The sequence below is a fragment of the Schistocerca serialis genome, chromosome 4 (genome assembly GCF_023864345.2).
Source record: "Schistocerca serialis cubense isolate TAMUIC-IGC-003099 chromosome 4, iqSchSeri2.2, whole genome shotgun sequence".
Lineage (NCBI taxonomy): Eukaryota > Metazoa > Arthropoda > Insecta > Orthoptera > Acrididae > Schistocerca > Schistocerca serialis.
This window is the reverse complement of record NC_064641.1, coordinates 384,164,398-384,189,891: the sequence shown is the minus strand read 5'-3', so window position 1 is coordinate 384,189,891 and position 25,494 is coordinate 384,164,398. Positions and strand designations below refer to the sequence as shown.

General features: G+C 38.8%; 1 protein-coding gene across 2 annotated transcripts in view; it reads right to left on the bottom strand.

Annotated features, from left to right (window-relative positions):
- Positions 1 to 25,494, bottom strand: part of LOC126474877 (structural maintenance of chromosomes protein 1A) — a 168,491-nt gene that overhangs the window by 111,102 nt on the left and 31,895 nt on the right. For both annotated transcript variants that reach the window (XM_050102360.1, XM_050102361.1), the window contains exons 5-7: positions 18,695 to 18,863; positions 8,921 to 9,133; positions 222 to 473 (exon numbers count right to left, since the gene is read on the bottom strand). In XM_050102360.1, coding sequence (XP_049958317.1) covers positions 222 to 473; positions 8,921 to 9,133; positions 18,695 to 18,863 — 634 coding nt within the window. The remainder of the gene's footprint in view (positions 1 to 221; positions 474 to 8,920; positions 9,134 to 18,694; positions 18,864 to 25,494) is intronic.

Genomic DNA, 25,494 nt, shown 5'->3' with positions numbered 1-25,494 from the left:
TCAGCACAAGAAACAATTTCACTATTTTACAGATCTTACATCTCCTCCATGATGAAGAATACTTGTTTCTTAAATGTCACATGAAGTAAAGACATGTGAGCATGTGAGCCAAGTTATGTGGTGAATAGGGAATACAAGTTTAAAATGCCCAAAATACCACATTTATATACACAATCTTTACCCCCTCCATCCATATATCACATCAGGTGAGGTAAGCCTACCTGTGCATCTTCAAGATGTACATCTCTTCCCTGTGATTGACTTTCTCCAGCAACCATGTCTTCATACTCGCGTTTTCTTGCTTCAACCTCTGCAAGCTCATCCTCAAGTTCACGAATATCTTGTTCATGTGCTGCATCTGCTTTTTTCGCCTGAGCCAGAGATTTGCGTGCTGACTCAAGTTTCTTTTGAATATGAGCAACACGTTCTTTAGCCTTTATGAAAGTCGGCCTCTTCTTGTTGATCTCAACTTCCTACAGTACAGAGGAAAAATATATATACTTACAATATTATAGCCAACGGTCAAAATAACATGATGAAACAATGAAAAACTACAATGAATACTGCACTTACAGTAACAAGAAAAAGCAGTTATTTCTCACAGATGGTTCTTTAATTAAAGAGAGTTAAAACCAAAAGTTCATTACACATAGAAATATACACTCCTGGAAGGTGAAATAAGAACACCGTGAATTCATTGTCCCAGGAAGGGGAAACTTTATTGACACATTCCTGGGGTCAGATACATCACATGATCACACTGACAGAAACACAGGCACATAGACACAGGCAACAGAGCATGCACAATGTCGGCACTAGTACAGTGTATATCCACCTTTCGCAGCAATGCAGGCTGCTATTCTCCCATGGAGACGATCGTAGAGATGCTGGATGTAGTCCTGTGGAACGGCTTGCCATGCCATTTCCACCGGGCGCCTCAGTTGGACCAGTGTTCGTGCTGGACGTGCAGACCGCGTGAGACGACGCTTCATCCAGTCCCAAACATGCTCAATGGGGGACAGATCCGGAGATCTTGCTGGCCAGGGTAGTTGACTTACACCTTCTAGAGCACGTTGGGTGGCACGGGATAAATGCGGACGTGCATTGTCCTGTTGGAACAGCAAGTTCCCTTGCCGGCCTAGGAATGGTAGAACGATGGGTTCGATGACGGTTTGGATGTACCGTGCACTATTCAGTGTCCCCTCGACGATCACCAGTGGTGTACGGCCAGTGTAGGAGATCGCTCCCCACACCATGATGCCGGGTGTTGGCCCTGTGTGCCTCGGTCGTATGCAGTCCTGATTGTGGCGCTCACCTGCACGGCGCCAAACACGCATACGGCCATCATTGGCACCAAGGCAGAAGCGACTCTCATCGCTGAAGACGACACGTCTCCATTCGTCCCTCCATTCACGCCTGTCGCGACACCACTGGAGGCGGGCTGCAAGATGTTGGGGCGTGAGCGGAAGACGGCCTAACGGTGTGCGGGACCGTAGCCCAGCTTCATGGAGACGGTTGCGAATGGTCCTCGCCGATACCCCAGGAGCAACAGTGTCCCTAATTTGCTGGCAAGTGGTGGTGCGGTCCCCTACGGCACTGCGTAGGATCCTACGGTCTTGGCGTGCATCCGTGCGTCGCTGCGGTCCGGTCCCAGGTCGACGGGCACGTGCACCTTCCGCCGACCACTGGCGACAACATCGATGTACTGTGGAGACCTCACGCCCCACGTGTTGAGCAATTCGGCGGTACGTCCACCCGGCCTCCCGCATGCCCACTATACGCCCTCGCTCAAAGTCCGTCAACTGCACATACGGTTCACGTCCACGCTGTCGCGGCATGCTACCAGTGTTAAAGACTGCGATGGAGCTCCGTATGCCACGGCAAACTGGCTGACACTGACGGCGGCGGTGCACAAATGCTGCGCAGCTAGCGCCATTCGACGGCCAACACCGCGGTTCCTGGTGTGTCCGCTGTGCCGTGCATGTGATCATTGCTTGTACAGCCCTCTCGCAGTGTCCGGAGCAAGTATGGTGGGTCTGACACACCGGTGTCAATGTGTTCTTTTTTCCATTTCCAGGAGTGTATATATATGTATGTGTTTTTTTAAATCCAAGTACAAAATATAATCACACTGCATCACAGAGACACTTTAAATTACTAAGGTCATGTTTCGGATGCTCATTCACTGCTCAGAACTTTCTGTAAAATATATTTAATAACAAAAGTCAACTAAATTTCATTTAATCAATATACCAAAAATGTAAACCTGAATAGGGTTACAGTAGTATTTATGAGATGTAGATATCCTTATACTGAACCTGGCAAAGCTTCACAATTGCTAATTATGAATAAGAGTCACGTAAATGTCCTAACGACCCCCACCCCCCCTGTTCATCTCTTCTTGCCCCACTAGCTCTCTTCACCCCCTTTTCCCCATTTAAGTTCCTCTTCACCTTCCCCCTTTTTATGTCCATCCCCTCCTCCCTCTCCGTACATTTCCTCTTCCCACTCTCTCTGACCTTAAGCATTGTTTATTGCTATTGCCAAAGACACCTTGACTGAAAATTGAAGTCACTTAAAATGAATGCCTAAACTTGTTGGGAGCATCTGTATATGGGATATGAGAGGCCTCTCCTGCTACTGGATCTTTGAGAATAATAGCTTCAATGGTATATTTCACATACCTTTAATCTGCAAATCGGCTAAATAGCAAGACTGGCATGATTCAGATTCTGTAGTAGTATTCTAATCATAAGTGCCAATATGCCATAAGTACAACTTTCCTGTTTTCTATTAAAACAGAATGCGAAGAAGAAAACAAACATGTACATAGTTGTGTATACAATTTCTGTTTGCAATTCTATATAAAGAGAAGGAATATATATGGGAGAAATAATATGTCTAATAGCACAGCATTTTTGTTTTCACAGAAAACTTGTACACTGTTGTTTAAAAATAATATACAGCTCTCTGAATGTTTATTAGACTATCATGAAAAAACCTAAAATAAGTAGGTCAAGAAATTTCACGATTTTTGCTGACAACTTTTCCATATTGTATATGTATCCTATGTCTATATGAATGTTTATTAAGAGTATCACCTAAAAATCTGAAGTACATCAATCAGGAACTTTTCAAGATTTTTGCTAACATTTCCTCTTTTTACACACACACACACCCACACACACACACATCTGAAAAATATGTACCCTATGTCTGTCTGAATATTCATTAGCATATCCTACAAAAATAATAAGTTAATCCGTTAACACATACATTAACAAATACATAGCCCATATTCATCCAAACATTTATTAGTCTCTCATGTAAAAATCTGAAGTAAATCAGTCAAGAACTTTTAGAGATTTTTGGTAACAACAGTAAACAATGAATTGCCTTTGTATAGTAGTACGGATTTTATAATCAATTTATACAGCACCTATATTAAAAAATATAGTGCCTACATTAAAAAAGAAATGTATCCTATGTCCACGCTAATGGTTATTAGAGTATCACATAAAAAATTGAAGTACATCATTCAAGAACTTTTCAAGATTTTTGCTGACAATGTTTTCCCTTTATACAGTATGTGTGCATAGTGTTTTCAGTTAGCATGCAAGAGGGTGAGGGGTTTCATTCTGGGTTGAGAATTATTTGTTTTTATTTACTAAAACTAGTCCGCATGGTATGGTAGCTAGCATCTTAATTGTCATACAGTGATTACAGGGGGTCTTCTACACAACATTTGGAGTTATGTACCATGTATACAGAAATGGAAGTACAATCGTTTTTACTAGTCAGCTTTTAAAGACACCTTTGGCACATTTTGGATGCGAATTGTTTTGCGGCACTGCATCTACTAGATTCCAAATCTATTTTCTGTGTACCCTCCCCCAATGGTTCCATCAAAATCATTTGCAAAGCATGTTGCTAGCCCAACTGGTGATGTAAGACCCTAACTTAGTGTAATGGGCCTGAATGTGGCAAGAATAACAGTTGGTATTAATCCATGGGAACACTGAGGGAGGGTACACACAAAACAAGTTGGATCGTAGTAGATGCAGTGGTGCAAAACAGTTCATATCCATGACACACTAAAAGTTTCTTTAAAAGCTGACCAACGAAAACGATTGTACTTCCATTTCTGTGTAGTACGTAACTACCGTTTTGTAGGAGACTCCCTGTAGTCATCTGTATGAAGATTAAGACACTAGACTAGATAGCATACCTAGCAGTCTACTTCTAGCAAATAAAAACAAATAAGCCTCAATCCAGAATCGAACCCTCAGCTTCCTGTGTGCTAACCCAAAACGCTATCCACCGCACCAACTGGATCACTACCACCTGACAGGGGTTGTTACTGTACACATGATCACAGGGTTGCCAGACTGCCAACCTTTACTGCCCAAAATATGTGCAGGATGAAATTTTGTGTGAGATGTTTTTGTATTGCAAGTATGTGAGGAATTACGATGCAAAGTCCGAGTGCACAAATTTTTCTTCACCCTGTATTTTTAAAACATATGTAGCCTATTTCTGACTGAACATTTATCTGAGTAATGTATAAAAATTTGTAGTAAATAAATCACGAATTCTTTGAGATTATTGTTAACAAAATTGAACAACGACTTATCTTTATATAGTAGAACAGATAATTATTGCTTCACTGAATGCTTGAGTGATCTTAACTGACAAATAAAACTGCAAGAGATCTGTCTTCAATATTATTGGCACAAGCTGTACACCAAGCAGTGTGGCGCAGTGGGTAGCATTGCTGAATGGCAGGCTGCAAGTCAACAGTTCAAACCAGACCACAAGCAATTATTTATTAATCATCATTTCTGGAATGTCCTCAAAATTTCTTATGTTTGTAATGTCTGCATATTCTGGAATATTCAAAGTCTGTATAAATAGCAGCCCTCTCCACACAGTAGTCAGTTCAGTTTTGTTCTGGCTGTACTGCAGTGTTCGCAATTAATGCATTTTCAGTGCTATGTGTTGTACCTCACTGATGACCCTGCTTTCGGACTTTGATTTGATTGTGAATGCAGCATGACATTGCTTGGTGGAGGCACCGAGTACTTCAATTAATCTAAATCATGGTGACTCCACTCAGACAATGTAAAATCTGTCGCCTACGTGGACAGAAACCAGTATAAAAGCAGTAAGTCATTTCCACGATCTGAATATTCAGAAGACTAATGGATTCCAAAACAGCAATAAGTTAGCTGTACATAGGTATCCATCAGTGTTTCCCAGATAAGCTGGTCAGAACCCAATGAAATAGCTGAAAGGATTTGACTGGGTCACCACAAACAAGAGATATGATGTGGTTGGCAAATGAATTATTTTACTTGATGGCACAATGGTTTGAGAACAAAGGAGAGAAGAAATTACCTGGGACAAATTCCAGACCGAACTGAAGAAAACATCTAGTGACAATCAACAGCAAGCCCTATGACAGAAGAACAACTGAAGAACAGGGACCAGTGTCATGGGGAAATGACACAGTCCTACATACAGAATGTTTGGGCTCTGTGCCACATTGTGAATTTGAATATGAGAGAAGCTGAAAAACTCTCAAACTTGATGAGAGGAATCACACAAGACATGTACCAAGCTCTTCTGGCAAAGGCTGTTACAACAACTGAGAAATTCATCAAAAAGTGTCAGTGCATCAAGGAAATGCGACAAAAAAAAGAGTCGAATGAAAGACATATGTTTGACTCATGAATGTGGTCCCCATGGCAGTTGTGGAAGATCATCATGACATCACCTCTCTCATACATCAGGTTGTAAGAGAGGAGATACAGTATTTTATGGCAGATTGAAATGTTGGATCAACTAAGCAAGAGAAAGCAGCCATGAATGTTGACCCCATATGTCAGGAAGCAGTGAAGAAAGTTGAAGATGTGTGTCTAACTTGAGCACCAATCTTGACCAACAGTCGAATGTCTAAGGAAGAATGGACTCTATCAGCTCAGACTTGTGCCACATACATCAAATGACAACACAGCATCTGACCAACACAGGTAGAACCAACTCCTCCACAAAGTATAAAAGACATTTTCTATTCCTGTCATGATATAGAGGTACCAACCACTTGCACTGTTGTCAAATTCAGGAACCATCAATGGAGGTGAGGCCGCCATGAATGACAATCGTCCATGGACAACAATCACCAATATAATTATGAGGAAATTTCATCGATTCAACATCGATGGCTAACATGTCTGGATGCTAGTCAACTTAGGGCTTTCCTTTTCTTTAATGTTGAACGCTTTAGCAGCTAGAGAAGACTATCTTCTGTGATATGAAGGAGACTGTGCTGAAAGTCACGTATGGGAAACACTAACCAGCTGACAGGCACATGTATTGCAAGAATAACTATCAATGACAGAACACAGCCTTCCGAATTTGTTGTTTCATCAGAATGTCATCACACTGTTATTCTCGAAAGGACTTCCTGCAGCCATCACAAGCATCCACAGACTGAGGAAGATCAGAGCTCCAAACTGACAGAGCTATTCAACAAACCACACGTAACAAAGATTGCTTGCCATTAAAGACATTGTTATTCCACACTCATAGAGGAGACGAGTTTCTGTTGTCAATCTAGATACTCCAACTGTGAAGATTTTGTTGACTGCAAAAAGCTACTCGGCATCACAAAACAAATCTAGATGCCAGTGACAATCATACACATTGTAAGTGATAAAGGAGGACTTTCCATCACTATTTGTCACAAGCAGCCACAACTCATCTCTAAAGCTATGTGCATAGCGACAGCTGAACCAGTCCAGACGGGCCACTCAGAGCCATTGCCAAAGAATCATGCTGCTACCACTACAGACGGCACAATGCAAGAAGCTACTATTGAACTACCAATAAGATCTTGCCTGACCGAGGAACACTGTCAGTGAGTGTTATCTGTTGGACATCACTTTTTTAATGCTTTCAAATCTGGTGTGGAGAAAAGACAGGCCACGCTGCCCATGTTTAAACACTGTATCAACATGGGGAATCATTCACCAATTAGTCAACACTCGTACAGTGTATTGCCACCTGAATGACGGATAATCCAGGAGGAAGTGGAATAAATCCTGAAGATGACATCATTGAACCTTCAAAGAATGCCCTTGATCCTCTTGTGTGGTTTTTGTGAAGAAGAAGAAGGATGGGACACGGCATTTCTGCATTGAGTACCAATGACTGCAAAAATCACGAAAAAACATTACATGTCTACCCAAGTCGACATGTGGGAATCAATGTGTAATTGGATAACAGACTGCACTGAAAATCTAATCCACTATCTTACAATCAAAGCTGTACTAGTTACTAATGCTCTGGAAATTGCAAGGATCCATGTAGAGGACATCATTTTGAAGAACAAAACACTGTATGATGTTCTTTGATCGTGGAAAGGTCTTCCATTAGAGACTAATATCAAAGTAATTTCATGTTGCAACATTGCCCAAAAGATGACAATTGCCTACCATCCACAGATGAATGATGTCACAGAATGCTTTAATAAGACACTGGCAGATATGCTCTCTATGTACACTGATGTCAAACAGAGAAATTGGGATACAATGCTGCAAGTCATGACATTTTTATGCAATACTGTGAAGCAAGCCACTACTTTCTCCATACTGCTCTTTCTACTCCATGGTTGCAAGGCTGAAAACACAATGGATGCACTGCTCCTCTCTCAAACACACAAAACTCAGGATGACTGCAAGAAACAACTCATCACCAGGATCAAAGAAGCAAGTAACCTAGTTTGCATACAGACCTTGGATGTCCAGAAGAATGACAGAATGCTATAATGCCTAGTATCAGTCTGTGAGATACAGCCAGGGAGACCTGGTATGGTTTTTATGCCCGTGCAAAAAGTGGGATTATTGGAAAAGTTACTAAAGCTCTACTTGAGGCCATATTGTATGCTTTGTCGCTTGCCTCATTAGGATTATGATCCTTCAACACAAAGAAAAAAGTGCAGATGTCATCCTGGTCCGTATGAACCTGTACTACAGTCCTGATGCACAATTCACTAATGGGGCTTCTTGTTAAATGAAACTGAAGACCTACTCGGTGATCGGAAAACTTCGTTGTGAGGGGCCACCTTCAATGCTCATCATAGTGAAGGAGATATGACAACATGACCAGAAGATGGGGATCTGGCAGCACTGTCATACAGAGGACCACCGACAAGAATTAGATCCACTGAAAAGTTCTGAAACAGTGGGTTCGCCAAGAGAGGGAGAAATGCCACTAGCTGTGCACCTTTCAGTCTGGTGTAGCAGTTAGAATCAGTGGCTGGCATGAAGTGGGTCACCATTTCAAGCCCAACCACCAGCAGTTATTTGTCATTTGGTATTTATCATTTCTGGTAGGTTCTCAAAATTTCTCATGTTTGTGATGTTTGTATAAACAGCACCACTCTCCATTCAGGAGTAGTTTCTGTTCTGTTCTGATTTGGCTGTACAGTGGTGTTCATGATAAACATGCTCCCAGTGATAACCATTGTACATCACTGATGACCCTGGTTTCAGATTTGGACGTAAGATTCTGGTTATGATGAGTCATTGTTTATAAATTACTTAATCTGCTACAATCTAATTTTAATTTAATGCATATTCATTTACTCTGGTTTCTATTTCTTATGTGATGTTTCCCAGTAGATATAACATGGAGTAGCAGTCTACCCCAAGTCAACTGTCTCAATTCTGGAACTATACAAAACAAATCTGTATCAAAAAAGTAAATACAAAGCATTCTTACAGCATACAGTCAAAACAAAAATTTCACATGAAGTGTTATTAAATATTACAACATGATGAAAAAGTGAGGAAGTGCAACTAGAAAACTGCAACTGACTATGAACTAAAATCATCAACATAAAAGACTGAAAACTTACCATTTCTCTTATGTTCTGCTCGACCTTGGCTAGCTCCCGAGATATTTTACCACATTCCTTCTTTTTTTCTTTAAGCTCTTCCTCTGCCTTTTGTTTTCGTTTTTCCACTTTCTTCACATCGTGTTGCTTTCGACCTAGCTCTTGCTCCAGCTGTTCAATATCTTTTTCATTGTGATACAGGCGAAACAATTGCAGTTCTACTTGCTTGTCATGCTAGAAGAAAGAAAGATACATTTTTAATATTGTAACTATCTCTAGAAAGGTGCAGTAAATGCCTCTAATTTCAGCTACACAAGTATTATTATCACATTTGTTCCTTGTTCTTTTAAAGGGAGACTGTAGGAAGATGAAGTTCCATTCACACACAAGTAATCATGAGTTGTTGGAGCAGTGGGGTTGAATTTCAAACTACTCATGTAATGTTGCCAACAAGAAAAATTGGGAACACATTTTATGCTTGGGATTGACATACAGAAGTGACAAGTACTAAATTGTTCCTGCAGTCAAAGATTAAAAATGGCTTATAAACTGCACGTGCATGCATCCCGCTGCATGCACACATACATGCGTGCATGCACACAACAGAAAGACTGTCAAACAAATAGGGCTCCCAAATTAGACAAACCACACACACACACACACACACACACACACACACACACACGACCACTGACCAGGGACAGTGATCATGTGTTTTTGTTGCACCTATCTGCGTCTCAACATCTCCGCTATGTGGTGAGGCTTAAAATGAACAGTGTGTAGGTACATAATAAAAGACCCCCAGAATATCGTAAAGTTAAAATTTATTAAAAACAAAAAAATGAAACACCAATCGACCATAAGCGTTGGCAAAGACATTAATTATGAATGCGCGGCAAGGCGTGGGAGAGAGGAAAAAGTCATTCATTTTTCGTTATACACGATTTTGTTTCTCACTCTCTTCTACATAGAAGTTCTGTTAAGAAGTGCCATTCGGAGGATGACGGGCTGCAAGTGTTTTGTATAATACATGTTTCGAAATAAGAAAAAATTTGATACCAGTATTAAGTATTTTTTATTGAAGTGAAGATAAACCAAGAAAGGAGGATTTTCTTAAGTATGACACACACTGTTGTACTTTGAGTCCGCTGCCTGAATCTACAATTTAAATATAACAGAAGAAGTCTGATAGCCTAAAAAATTTGTACAAGCACAGAATATTTTTAATAATGCAATTGTATTATCCTTTTAAATGTTTCTCATATGTACATGTAAATTATTTAATTTAATTTAATATTTTTTTACAACACAACAGACTGCACAATTTTCAATTGGGTACTTATCTATTTCAAATACTTCATACTGAACGTGACTATGCTGGTGGCAACAAGAAATTTAACACAGGTGGGCAAATTTAGCCATTCATCTTCTAAATTCCTTTTAGGAAGACTCCTTGGAATGTCTAGTAGCTTCAACCTTTAGACTGCTATGGGTGTGCTCTCTGCATTCCACATTGAGCACAGCGCTGTTGTCAATATTCTGCTTGTCTAATGCTGCTACCTGTGCTGAGTCCACCCCGGTAGCTGAGTGGTCAGCGTGACAGACTGTCAATCCTAAGGGCCCGGGTTCGATTCCCGGCTGGGTCGGAGATTTTCTCCGCTCAGGGACTGGGTGTTGTGTTGTCCTAATCATCATCATTTCATCCCCATCAACGCGCAGGTCGCCGAAGGGGCGTCAAATTGAAAGACCTGCACCAAACGAACGGTCTACCCGACGGGAGGCCCTAGCCACACGACATTTCCATTTATACCTGTGCTGAAAGATGGCATTCTGGCCGCTGTGAAATGCTTATCATTCGATTTTAAGAAAACTATTTAGTGAACAAAATTGATTTTTGCACATCTTACGGTCTGATACCTTCGCTTGATAAAGGACTGAATTAATTTTTGTTATTCTTCACACTTAATTTGCTGCATCAAATTCAGTAACGCATTGCATGAAATCTTAAAGTGTTTTCCAGAGGTAAAAACACTTTGTGTTGGCTCATACCTTACTGTGTATGAAATGTCAATAAGGTATCAATTAAAAAGAGAGAGAGAGAGAGAGAGAGAGAGAGAGAGAGAGAGAGAGAGCACAAAGTTATCTTATTTCATTCTCGAGATACTGGATTTTATATCAAGTGGCCAGTTGCCCCATACATTGGGAATCATGTAGTCAAAACAATTGTCACATTTTGTAAATGGTTCAAGATATCAAAATGAGGTTTTCTTGCAAACGATAGCATGCAAAGTGGCATGTGTTATATGAAAAGCATTAAAAACATTTTATTTACGGAGATGTGTAAGTAAAGTAACTTGTGCGCAGCAGTGAAAGGATTGGCGGAATGGGACGCATAAACATGTCAATAATGTGTAAGGAAAACCCAGAGGCCACACTTAAACAATGTGCTGAGCACCTGGGGAGTGGCGATGCATGACGAGTTAACTCATACATGTCTGTCAAAGGGTTAACACTTTCCACACTGATTAGACATTTTTTTGTTGCTGCAGACTGACACTTTTCAAAATCACGAAGAAAATATAAAGATAGTAAACCATTAACATTAAAGTTTGATTCTTCTTTCTAATGTTCTTATGCAATTTTTTCTGAACGTAAATGATGTTTTTTCTAGTAATTTCTAAAGTTGAATGATTTTCAAAAAAAATTATAAAAACTTCTAAAAAAAACATTATTTTTAATATTTGAGAGAAATAAGCACCTACAAAAGAACACATTTATTGAAAAAAAGTGTGTATATACAAAAAAATTCAATACAAAGTGCAGTATTGTTTTTTTATCAACATAATTTATTCGGGTATGGTACTCTTTGAAACAGTCAGGTATGCAGAGACCCACACTACACTGCTTACCACACCATTGTGTTTGTTTTCTTACTTTTTCCCCCAGTTTCTTTTTTCCCTTTATCTGCACACACTTTACAGCACCTTGCTGTGTTTTGTTTACATGATGTAACTGGGATCTTTTCTGGGAAGTGTCGCCCAAACACTATGGCCAAACTTGGTGATGGTCCACTTTGTGAATCCTGAAGCCCTTCCACACCACCAAGCTAGAGTTCAGAGTTCAAAAAAGGCTAGAAACAGATCTAGAATGGGTGTGCACAGTGAAAGAAACAAACAACTCTACACTGAACTCACTAAGAGCAGTCGGCAGTGGAACTGCGACGAGCGGCCACACGAAGGAGGAGGAGTGCGGCTGAGCAAGACCGAGACAGATGGGAACGGGACAGAGGCTGGAACGAGACTGGCCAACATGCCATAAGCTACCTGCTTATGTAAGACCTTCATGAAGCACACCAGAGATGTTGTCTTTTTGTTTGTACACAATCCAACTATTCACTACTGCTAAAAGAAATAAGTGAAAGAAAATCTTTTCCACCGATTCAGTGTCTCCCGAGAGTAACGACAATAGCTTGATAACTGGTCAACCCTGTCTACTCAAGGTTTACCCTTATTATAGTCTATTACAACAGCTGGTTTATGTCTCTCTACTTGTCCTCCTTCGTTACTGGTACTAGTAAAAGCTGAAGTTGCTTGATGTTTGGTTGAAAGACAGTACACATCACGGGTTGATTTCCATTTTACTGCAAGTAAATATTCCTTCCTCCAAAACATCACTTCCCCCTTCCTGTTTTTCATTACAGTGCCTACTTCCAAGGTTTATTCTGCCACAGATAGTCCAACACGTAAGGGCTTGTGTAGAACCTATCTATACAAATGCAATGTGCTTTGCCAAAATAATCTCCACACAACATCACAATTACTGACAAGACAGAGTTATCTATATTGTTTGCTTTACCTGTGTAAATACAGGGTGTATATGCAGACAAAGAAAAAGAATTCCCGGATAAAACTGCACTTTTTCCTGGGTGAAAACACACATTTTTCTGGGTGAAAATATCCATCGGAACTGTAAAACTTATCAATTCCTTGAATGGTAAAGGTTTTATATGCCACTTCCATGCACTTTAGGAAAATAAACACACATATATATAAACACATATATATATAAACACATATATATATATATATATATATATATATATATATATATATATATATATATATATATATATATATATATATATATATAAAAACAACAACTTGTTCTGAAAGGTCTTTGATGTGCAGCAACACGTACGCTACATAGTTTTGTATTACATAAGTATAAATACGGATTCCACCAAACACAGCAAATTAGTTTTCGAAGCACCGAAATCCTGTTTTCAATATCCTTTTGTCTGCCAATCACAGCTCATGTCATGTTATCTCGCCAGCAAATGAAAGCAGATATTCAGAACATAGGACACCTGAATTGTCAGCCAGTAGCTACATCACTGTCAAGTAGAATGGATTCACAAATAGGGAAAGTTTATGGTTTAAATTAATATACATGTAATATAGCTACAAGAAAAGCTAAGCTTTCACATATAATATTGTCCGCTTATTTTGTTAGAGTTATCCTTTAAGATATATCAAACACAAACATACCAGTAAAATTCTAAATTATGACATAAATTTCTTGTCTTCTGGGCCCAAAATTCTTCTAAGCGACTGGTCCTCAAAGTCTTAAGCTTCGAATGAGAGACAGTCACTCTGTGATTTAAGAAATTCATCACACATTTCCAGACATAACATAATTCGTCTTGTGTAAAAGGAAATTTACTTTGAAAGTAACGATTCTCAAAAAATCATTTAGAATATTTTCCCACGACCTGCTAGAAATGTAAACTTTTTTAACATCACACTCACCAAAAGCGGTTCTTATGAAGTATTGCATAGTCTTCATCCTGAAGCCTTTGACACATTTTGCTGTCGGCAAACTGTGGTTTGTTGGAATTCTAACATTGACGCTTCTCTCTTGTATATGTTTTAATGCCGCAGTATTATTCTACAGTAGTGGACTTCAGACCAATGGAAAACTGATAGAAGCCGACCTAGGGGAAGATCAGTTTGGATTCCGTAGAAATGTTGGAACACATGAGGCAATACTGACCCTACGACTTATCTTAGAAGAAAGATTAAGGAAAGGCAAACCTACGTATCTAGCATTTGTACACTTAGAGAAAGCTTTTGACAATGTTGATTGGAATACTCTCTTTCAAATTCTAAAGGTGGCAGGGGTAAAATACAGGGAGCGAAAGGCTATTTACAATTTGTACAGAAACCAGATGACAGTTATAAGAGTCGAGGGGCATGAAAGGGAAGCAGTGGTTGGGAAGGGAGTGAGACAGGGTTGTAGCCTCTCCCCAATGTCATTCAATCTGTATATCGAGCAAGCAGTAAAGGAAACAAAAGAAAAGTTCGGAGTAGGTATTAAAATCCATGGAGAAGAAATAAAAACTTTGAGGTTCGCCGATGACTTTGTAATTCTGACAGAGACAGCAAAGGACTTGGAAGAGCAATTGAACGGAATGGACAGTGTCTTGAAAGGAGGGTATAAGATGAACATCAACAAAAGCAAAACGAGGATAATGGAATGTAGTCGAATCAAGTCGGGTGATGCTGAGGGAATTAGATTTGGAAATGAGAGGCTTAAAGTGGTAAAGGAGTTTTGCTATTTGAGAAGCAAAATAACTGATGATGATCGAAGCAGAGAAGATATAAAATGTAGACTGGCAATGGCAAGGAAAGCACTTCTGAAGAAGAAAGATTTGTTAACATCGAGTATAGATTGAAATGTCAGGAAGTCGTTTCTGAAAGTATTTGTATAGAGTGTGGCCATGTATGGAAGTGAAACATAGACGATAAATAGTTTGGACAAGAGGAGAATAGAAGCTTTCGAAATGTGGTGCTACAGAAGAATGCTGAAGATAGATGGGTAGATCACATAACTAATGAGGAGGTATTGAATAGAATTGGGGAGAAGAGGAGCTTGTGGCACAACTTGACTAGAAGAAGGGATCGGTTGGTAGGACATGTTCTGAGACATCGAGGGATCACCAATTTAGTATTGGAGGGCAGCGTGGAGGGTAAAAATCGTAGAGGGAGACCAAGGGATGAATACACTAAGCAGATTCAAAAGGATGTAGGCTGCAGTAGGTACTGGGAGATGAAGAAGCTCGCACAGGATAGAGTAGCATGGAGAGCTGCATCAAACCAGTCTCAGGACTGAAGACAACAACAACAACAACAGTGGGCTTATGTAAAGGTCTTTGTTAGAGTATCAGTTGTTACCAGTCAAAATTACAAAAATTTAACTCAAAATTAAGACAGTGAAAAATTCCCAGGATTTTATCCGTTTTCTCCCGGACGAAAAAATTTCCAGGTTCTTCTTGGATTTCCTGGTTGTTCCAGGGCATATACTCCCTGTAAATATCGCAATTCAAAGCATAACCTGTTGTTGAGTCACACAGTAAATAAAATTTGATTCCATATTTATTTGGTTTGCTTTTCATGTATGCTCTGATTCCTATTCTGCCTCTGAAGAGGCATATTCCTTCATCAATTGCGAGGTTCATGTGTGGGTTGAGCTTATTCTTACACTTTGTGTCGAAAAAATTGAAGACGGGCCTAATTTTGTGCAGTGGACCACGTCCAGCCTGATCTCGTTTTACGAATTTCATTTTGTCATTCACATGCAACATAAACAAAACTGAAGTAAATCTGTCCTACTCATTACCTTGCTCAGCTGTGAGGTATTTATAAATGCATCCTTTGACCAATAGTCACTCTTTTTGGCAACTTCACTACACTCATTTGCAAAGTAATAGAGTAGAACTACTGACCACCATTGCCACAAAGACTTCCTTTTCAGAGACTACTACTTATTCATCTCATAAATTTTTAGTCCCTCATATCTGTTTGTTCCAACTTTTATTGTTTTTTATATCATCTCACTGTTGAAAAATACTGACAAGCATTCAAATTCACTACAATAGCACTATTGAAGACTGGCAAATCGGGCTGGTTGTCAACATATCAACCACTATAAAAATATCAAAATAATTTGAGTCACTATTTCCTTTTATAGTACCATGCATATTATTTTGTAACGATATCTTTCAGTATTATAAATCCATACCTGAACTGTTGAAAGTTTCAGAAAATATGTCTGAAGGTTCATAACCAATAACCACATCAGTTTTTTCCTCCTCTGACCTGGGAGAACCATCAGAAACATCCATGATCCTTACACAAAACAAAGACGCAAAGTGCATTAAACCTGAGTCAGAAGTTATGTGACTGTGCTCGTGAAAACTGATGGTGTGTTGCCTATGCTCAAGCTGCAGACTCATAGTGACCTCTGTTAGAAAGTAAATGAACTGCTCTTGCCACCAGTTCAATTGACAAAATGTACAGTGTACATTTTTGCATTACACTTTCGCATTACAAATGTGAAGGAATCAAAGCAACGTATGGCATACGGGCTCCATCCAAAGAGTTGTGTTTGCGAGAACTAGAGATGGGCAAACTCGTTTGTCCTTGGGAACTAGTTCACTGGTGATCACTCTTTTTTGGGAACCGTTCATTTTTACTAATTCACCGTTCATTTGTGCTTGGTATACGGTTCTTATGGAAAACTGAAAATTAGTAGCATAGGTGACTGAAGTGGAAGGCGCCAAGAAGGGGCACTTGCCTCCACCCTGGAGTACAGAGTTTTTATTTATAACAGAACCTTTACACACTTGTAATTTTTGTGATTCTGCAAAACCTCTCGGTTAGTCACCTGTAGCGTTATGTGGCTGATCGCAGTGAAACAATATAAGGTGGCACACAAAAAAATGGCCCCGAGTAAGACTGCTCGCCAATTATGCAGGATTTGTTGACCGCTACGAGCAGAATAGATAAACATGTAATAATTAGGCAGTGAAGAAATAACAAATAAGCTAATGCAAACAACAACTTAGAAACAATAGATGACGATTGGTAGGCCACAATGTGCAGTCTAGTACACAGGGCAGATTTTTCGTGCGCCACCCTGTACCACTGAAACAATATTGTAGAAATTATTATATTCTCTTTACAAAATGTGACACCAGACAGTCGATTATGGTACGCGGACTTCATACGGTTGTCGGTGTGCCTTCCATAACAATGAACATGCTCTTTTACCTTGCATAAAAAAAAAAGACGGACAATAGTCACTTGCGTGTGCTGTGCCGACTTCCTTTGCATGTGTAATAACAAAAAATCTTGCCTTTTTACAAGTATTTCTTCTGCTGCTTATCGAAATAGTGAAGTAAGCTGATATGCTGTTTTGTTACCTGAAAAGATGTATGTATTACATACTACGTAATTTTATGTAATTTACGTAATTATAAAATACATTTTAATTACAAGTCTTGGACGCTGAATAGAATATGAAAATAACCAGAAGTTCAGAGTTCAAAAAAGGCTTGAAACAGATCTAGAATGGGTGTGTACAGAGAAAGAAATGAACAACTCTACACTGAACTCACTAAGAGCAGTCGGCAGTGGAACTGTGACTAGTGGCCACACGAAGAAGGAGGAGTCCAGCCGAGCAAGACCGCGACAGATGGGAACGGGACAGACGCTGGAACGAGACTGGCCGACATGCCATTGCGGGAACTAGACCAATCGCTTCCCATTCCTGGGAACTATAAGCAGAAAGCCGCAACTGAGACCGACGGGAATGGGACCTAGGCTGGAACGAGACCGGCCGATGTGTCATTGTGGGAACGAGACTGGCCGTTTCCCATTCCTGGGAACTATAAGTAAAAAGTCATGACCGAAGCGAACTATGGAAGACCATTCCTTATAATGCGTTCATCACTTGTTCCGTTCATTTTGATGAATTGTTCCTTTGGACCCGTTAGTTCGTGAATGACCCATCCCTAGTGAGAACAAATTGCGTACAGGCTTAGTGTGGAAAATGTTAATGCCAGGTACATTACTGAGTGAAATGTAGGTAGAACTGCCAGTGTTTTGATGTTAATAGATACTAAGCTCAGTTAAGATACGTTAATTAAAAATGCAAACATTTAGGATGAGCACAGTCAAGTCAACAAAAATATTTAGTGAAAAGCTTTGATTCCTCATCATCGACTGTGAAGAAGATGCACCACCATCTCCACAGTCTAGCATAAAGGCTACTAACAAGGGAAACTCCCCATCACACTCCCCTCAGATTTAGTGGTAAAGTGGCCCAGTGGATAGTCCGACAAAATCTGAACACACATCAAGCAAGGAAACAGGAAAAAGGTGTACTGAACTATGCAAAAAAGAAGCAAAATAGAAACAGTGAAAGGTCCAGCTCAAGATGTGCAACACCAACCGCATGCGATTAGGCACAGCGTCATGGTTATGTGGTTATGGTGTTAGACTGTGACAGGGGAGATATAATTTGAAAATGGATCTCCTGCTTGGCAGTCTAACACCATGACCACATAACCACCATCATCATCTTGTTTTCATGGTTGATATGTGTTCAGTTTTTGACAGGCCATCCATCGGGCCATTTTGCCACTAAATCTGAGATGGGTGCGATGGGGAGTGTCCATTGTATGGTGGAGTTCCCAGATTCAATTACTAGTTACAACCAAATTTTTTTTCTTTGTTGGGCATGTAAGGAACACAGTTCGCAGCCTTGTGAGGTCAAATGAGCAGCCAACTGAAATAGTGAGCAACAATACTGACACACAAATTGCTGAAATTGGGTTAAATGACATTCATCAGTCTGAGCCACCTGACTTTTTTTTATTTGTTTCACGGAAAACTATTTTCATAAAAACGACTTACAATGAAAATCTGACACATAAACCAATAGCAAGCTTACCAAATCTTCCTTCAGACGTTGATATTTCTCTGCTTCCTCCTTTTCCAGTTTGGCCTCTTTACGCTCTGCAGCAATACCTCTTTTCTTCTGGTACGTGAACTGTGTTTCCTCTTCTGCCTTTAACATTTCTGCTCTCAGACGCTCATATTCTTCCTTAAGTGCTCCAGAACTACAATTTAAAAGTATTGTCTCAGTTATATTGTCAAACAAAGGTGAACACATTGTACAAATAAAAAATTTAATGCACAAAACATGGCTGGTCCAGACTAATGGAAACACTTTAAGCATTTCCACAACAACTAAAGATCCACATAGCAAAGGATGACACAGAAACTATACAACTCTGATTATGAAATTGTCCAAGTTGACATTGCACTTCAATTACCTTACAAAATAGCTATTACCATTTTACACAGGATGAAAGTTAATCAATGAACTGTCAGAAATTTGTTTGAGGATTCCTATCACTTTAGACTATAACGACAATATAGGGAGAATATAGGGAGACAACTGCAACATAATGCATTGATGTACATAAAATAATGGAAAGGCAATAACCCACCTACACAGAAACATCCATCAAAAAACAGCATTCACACTAGCTTACAAATACTATCATTTTTTCTAGGAGAACAACACAAATCCACACACTCGACCACTCACACCACCAAATGTACACTCCCATGCACACAGCAAGACTGATTATTGATGCTCAATACAATAATCAATGGTCTTGCCGTGGCCACGGGAGTGTATGTATGGGTTTCAGTGTGGTTGTGTGTGTGAATATGTGTACTCCTGTTTCAAAAAGAGCTAGTGCTCGAAAGCTAGTGTAATGCTGCTTTCTGTTAGGTGTTTCTGTGCTCCACACTTCAAACCCTTATAGGTGTGGGGTTGCCTTTTCCTTATTTTACATACTGCTCCATCCAGGAATTTCCAATACTGTCATAACACTTTGTTACTTTGATCAATAATTCTATAATTCTTCTTCCACTGAGTAAAAGTATCAACTCTGGCATATGAATAGATACCTGAAAGTACCCAAAGATATAAAACTGAACATGACGAAAAACTGCTGCTATGCTTTTACACCATGGAGCATACAAATAATGAAGTTTTACACCTCACCACCCTTCCTGTGAGAACAATTTTAATTCTCATGACTGGTGATAGGTAAAAACTATCCTACAACTCCATAACAGAACTGCACACTGTAAACTATAAGAAAAGATTAGAGAAACTTCTCAGCAGTGCAACTGGATTATGGTCACATTGTGGATAGAAGCACTACACCATCGCAGAACTGTACTATGAAATACTGTCATCAAAGTTTACTATCTAATGTAAGAGGTATACAGCACACACAGAAAAATTAACCGGCTTTTTCCAACCATGCCAATATATAAAATATATTTACTTATCAAATATGTTTTACATAACTTCATTTCAGCATCGCCAATTTCAATGCTTAATTATACTGAGATATATGAATCTGAATTTCTTTTGTCTAAGTAGTGTGTGAAAATGTTCAAGAATCAGATATTGCTTTGTTTTTGGGAAAAAAGAAATTGCTAACAATGCAGCTCTACTGACAAAAACAAGTGCATGAAAGATATATCAGTCTCTCGTCTCTCTCTCAAATTGTGGAACAAACAGTTAACTTGAAAGATAACGAGCATGAAGAATTGTACTCATCTCAATTTCAAATTTAATGAAAATTCTGTAGTTCAGCTCTACAACTGCTGTAGTTCAACTCTACAACTACACATATTATTTGGAATTTGCCATCGTTTTCTTTCACTAGTTTATCCACTCATAACTATTCACAATATGTTCAGAACAATACAAAAGCACATTTACATTTTCGTTTATGCAAACAATCACAAATTTTCAAACAACAAAATTAATGATTCCATACTAAATACACTATTTTTAATTTTACAGGTTATCTAACAATTATAAGCAGTACTGAAAACCTAATCACCAAGTGGTAGCAAGCTGAATCCTGTGAAAGCTTTTAGGAACCAAGAGTTTCTTTCTCTGACAAAAGATTGGAAATAATTGGAAGGAAAGATACTGGTTGAACTAAAGATATAAAGCAAGTCACCCACAATGCTAGGTCAAAGAAGAATTACCGGAAAGGAGGAAGGTATTGGTTAAGGATGAGCTTTGAAACCCACAGAAATCTGAAGAGTCAGAGAAGGTGGTGAGCAAGTCTTGGATGGGTGGAAACACCATAAATTAATCAAAAATCTGAGGTAAGAAAATGCAGGAAAAATGTTAGAGAGAGAAGAAAAATAAAATTTAAGTTTGGAATTTAATCATCTCGCTTGAAGCTGTTATAATTTTATTTTACTATTGCAATTTCAGCATTATGTCAATTTCAAGTACAAGATTTTGACATACAGGACTGCATTAGGCAATGCCAAAATTGCAATTGTAGCAATTGTAAACTAAAATTCTAATAACTGAAAGCAAAATGATGATATTTAAAAAAAAAATCATAGTAGCTGTAGACCGATATTACAAGAAGGTAATAAAATTTTATTTATTCCATTAATCTCTGTCACTTTTAAGTGCTCAGGTTTTCAGATCATCTTTACATTTACAACTCATTTTCAATTTTCATTCTGTCCAGTTTTCTTGCACTGGCATCCCGCATGTATTTTCCTAGTACCCATTTATCTTACCAGACACTTTAGGTCCAACCATTTCCCCTAGTCTCCAGAAAAAGGAGACCCAGGTGAAAAAAGCCAGCAATTTTATACAGCACCAGTTCTACACTGCTGACATTAAAAATGTTATACCACCAAGAAGTGTGAAAGTCAAACTTTTACTTATTGTGCATTTTATGGGTAGTACTCTTCGGCATTGGCACTTTACTTAGCTTGCATTTACTGTTGCTACCTTGGTCAGCAGAAAGTAACAAGTGTCTGGGGAGAAAGCACAGATGACTCCCCTATATATATGAAAGGTCAAAGAATGGACCAGCAAAATTACAGACCACTATCCTTAACCTCAGTTTACTGCAGAATTCGACAGTGAATTTTCTCGACAGAGAAAAGCTTCTAACCACAAATCAAGAGAGACTTAGAACATATCATTCATGTGAAATGCAGCTTGCACTTTACTTGTATGACATCTGTGAACCATGGAAAGAAGGGCAATAGGCAGATTCCATTTTCCTAGAATTCTGTAAAGCACTTAACACAGTGCCATACTGTAGGTTGTAAATGAAGGTCCAAGCATAGACAATAGATCCTTAGATACGTGAGTGGCCTGGAGACTTTTTGAGTTACAGAACCCAGTCCTGGACAGCAACCACCAGAAAGGGGGAAAAAAAAGGTTTCATCTGGAAGGCCCCCGGGAAGATTGATAAGACCACTCTTGTTCTCTATGTAAATAAATGATCTGACTGACAGGGTCAGCAGCAATCTGGGAAAATTCTAGTAAGTGTAGATCATCTATAAGGACACCATGTACAAAACACCTGTACAAGCCATTCTGCAATACTGCTAGAGTGCTTGAGATTTCCACCAGATTGATTGAAGGTAGGCATCAACGCAATTCCAATGCATGCTGCTCCATTTGTTATTGGCAGATTCAATCAACATGCAAGTGTTACAGAAATGCTCCAGAGACTGAAGTGGGTATGCCTTGAGGCAGTTTTTTTGCAAAAAACTATTGGGAAACTCTGAAGAAATAGCATTTGGAACAGACTGCAGAACGATCCTACAGCTGCCTGCAACACACAACCCACATAAAGACAGTGAGGTCAAGATAAATCAGGGCTCGTATGGTACTATATAGGTAACAGTTTCTCCTTCACTTAATTTGTGAATAGGAAAGGATATGAAATAACTTGCAGTTGTAAAATGTACCATCCAACATGCACTATATGGCTACTTAGTGTGTATGTATGTAAATGTAGATGTACAGTGTAGAAAGAAAACCATGTGATGGTCATTCCATGCCAAATGGTTTTGAGATACTCACTTGACTATCATGTATTTTGATGAAATTTTGTGTGAATGTTCACACAAATTCCCAGTAAACTTTGGTAAAGTTTTACAATCACTATTTAATACTTGTGGAGATAAAGTCATTTATTTGACTCCAGAGTGTGCCTTTCAACAGTGAACGGTCGAGTTTTTGGTAAATTTGAGACATATCATCTCAGGCAATTTTTTCTTAAAAGAAACAAAACTATGCCATGTTATACAACTTTTTGTGGTCTCTTAAACAAAATAATAATAAGACAGTGTCATGAGCAGTTTCCATAAGAATAATTTCAAGCAAAGTTGGAAAAAAAAGCCACTTGAAAAGAAAGTGAATTCTAGGTTTTTATATCTGCAGAAGTAACTACATAATAAACCAGACACTTTGTGTTAATAACTTACCAAAATAAGGTGTCAGACACCCTACTGCTTTTTAGTAGTTTACAAGTTGAGGACAAAGTTCAGTATTTTTTAAAACTGCCAAAAACTGGCATTTTTAGCCCACTTTTATGAAAAGGCATTTTCTGTGAACTCTTTTAAAGCATTTTCATTAGAAAGAACACATTACAAGTCAACTGTAATATTGGTTTTGCAATGTCAGCAAATAAGGCTCTAAAAAAATGTAACAAAATTCCAGTGCTCATCTGACATCTTTCATTCTGTTTTACAATTATTTAGTACTATCTGGAAATGTAATATAAAAAGTCCTGGTGAATAGCACGTGAGCTGGAGTTGGAACAACAAGAAAAACAAGAACAGAAGGAATGTCCTTTGTCCCCACTCATCGTGATATATTTTTGCCAGTTGTTGTTCTGTTGTAAAAATGACATACCATCTAGTTTCTCTGCTGTAATAACTACAAAATCAAGCTAATTACAAGTTTCAAAATTTAACTGTGTGTTACCAAAGGACTGGAGATCTTGGTAATAAAACCGTTGCAGAATAGCTGCAACACAAATCCTGCAAACTACTATCAAGTTTTAGCTCATTACTGCATTGTTTATATCTAGCACAATATTTATGTTAATGATAATTTTGCATAAATGTCTTTATTTTTAAATGCTATTGATATGCTAGTTCACTTCTGGTTTGATGTATAGCATATTCTGTGTTCACACAGTTCGCAGTTTATGTGGAACGTAAGCATACTGATGAAAAATTTTGTAAATGTTTTGCTATGCTCAATAGTGGCCAAACCACTGACAGTTTCTTTCAAAGTGAGGAAACCAACATCCCCCTCGCCATAGGGACCATGCCAAATAGTTGTGCAACAAGAGCCACGAATGAGTTTCTTGAGACAGGATCCCAAGCCTGATGAGAGTTTCTTCATACAGGATCCCAAACCTGATAAAGAGGACTTTTTACACAGGATCCCAAGCCTGATGATACACTTCTTTAAGTGACCCATTCCACAGCTACAAGAGATCTCTCTTAGACACCTGCACCTGTGTTTGCTCCAAGCTACTTGAATTTTTTGAGATTTCATTAATTTGCTGCTGAATATCATGAGGAAAACTATGCTGATGGGCAGACTTTGTCCCTTATCACGCTGGAATAACTGCAATAATGCGCTGTTCAGTGCTTGCCACTCCTTGATGCCAATAAAATGAATTTGCTGGCCCATGTGGGTGCATGAAGCTTATTTAAGTGTCGTCCTGCTCAGAGGAAGTCTTGCAGGTGTTTCCAACACACCACCCTTTTTCATAAATGCATGCAACATATTGCTATGGCTGGCGATCAGATGTTAATATACCTCCTCAACTAATTTCACTAATTATGGCCATAAAAGATAATACAACACTTGAAATTCTGTTGACCTGAATTATTGTTTCATCAGTTGGCAAACAGTGATGATGTTCTCTAACTCCTGCTACAATATGCCCCTGTTTAAACCTCTCTTCTTGTGATGCTTTATTTTGTTCAATTTCATTTTTGCTGATGAAAGTGAATTTAACGTTATCAAATCTCGGTGGAGATGCAAAACCAATCTACAGGCATTAGACTGACTACTAACTGGCAGAGGAAGTCATACTAACTGGCAGTTGCAAATCTGCACTTACTGCTCATCACTTTGTTGTACCTTCAGTCACATTGCAAAGTGACTTACCATGACTTGCAGCTAAATAATTCCTAAAATTTCTTTTACAATTACAACAAACTGATAAAATTTTTGAAACGTTTTCGTTTGGTGTTGGAGCCATTAGTGAAATAATGGCTGCAGGATATCTGTGCAAACCATGTTTTTACATATTTGACCAGCTCTCTGATACGAAAAAACCCCATGCACTCTAAATATCATGTTCATTATAAATGTCATGTAGCAGACAGTCACTGACATTGCAGATACTCCAAGTCCACATTCTGATTTTGGTGAAAATAGATGACAATTGAATGAATTGTTGCTTGACTATTTTCCCAGTGGAAACTTTGCACTGCATTCTGAATAATAAATGAATAATTTTTGGCAAAATCCATCATAATAATACGCTCATCTTTCTTTAGTTCACATTCAAAGGCACTGAAAAGCAAACTTTGATGTCTGGTGAAGTAATGATGACATGACAAACTCCAAAATTTTCCCCCTATTTTTTCAATAAATTCAGACACTGTCATTTGCTTCTTGTCCTGAGTGGTATGGATCCAATGCCTATACACAATAATTGCATGTGACAGGCTCTACGAAAGAGCTGGAAATTGCACAAACACAAACTGCAGCATTCCAGCTGATATATCTGTTACACATCATTTTGGTGTAAGTTCACAAAATTTTGAAAACCCTATTTTTGGCCTATTTCAATTCCT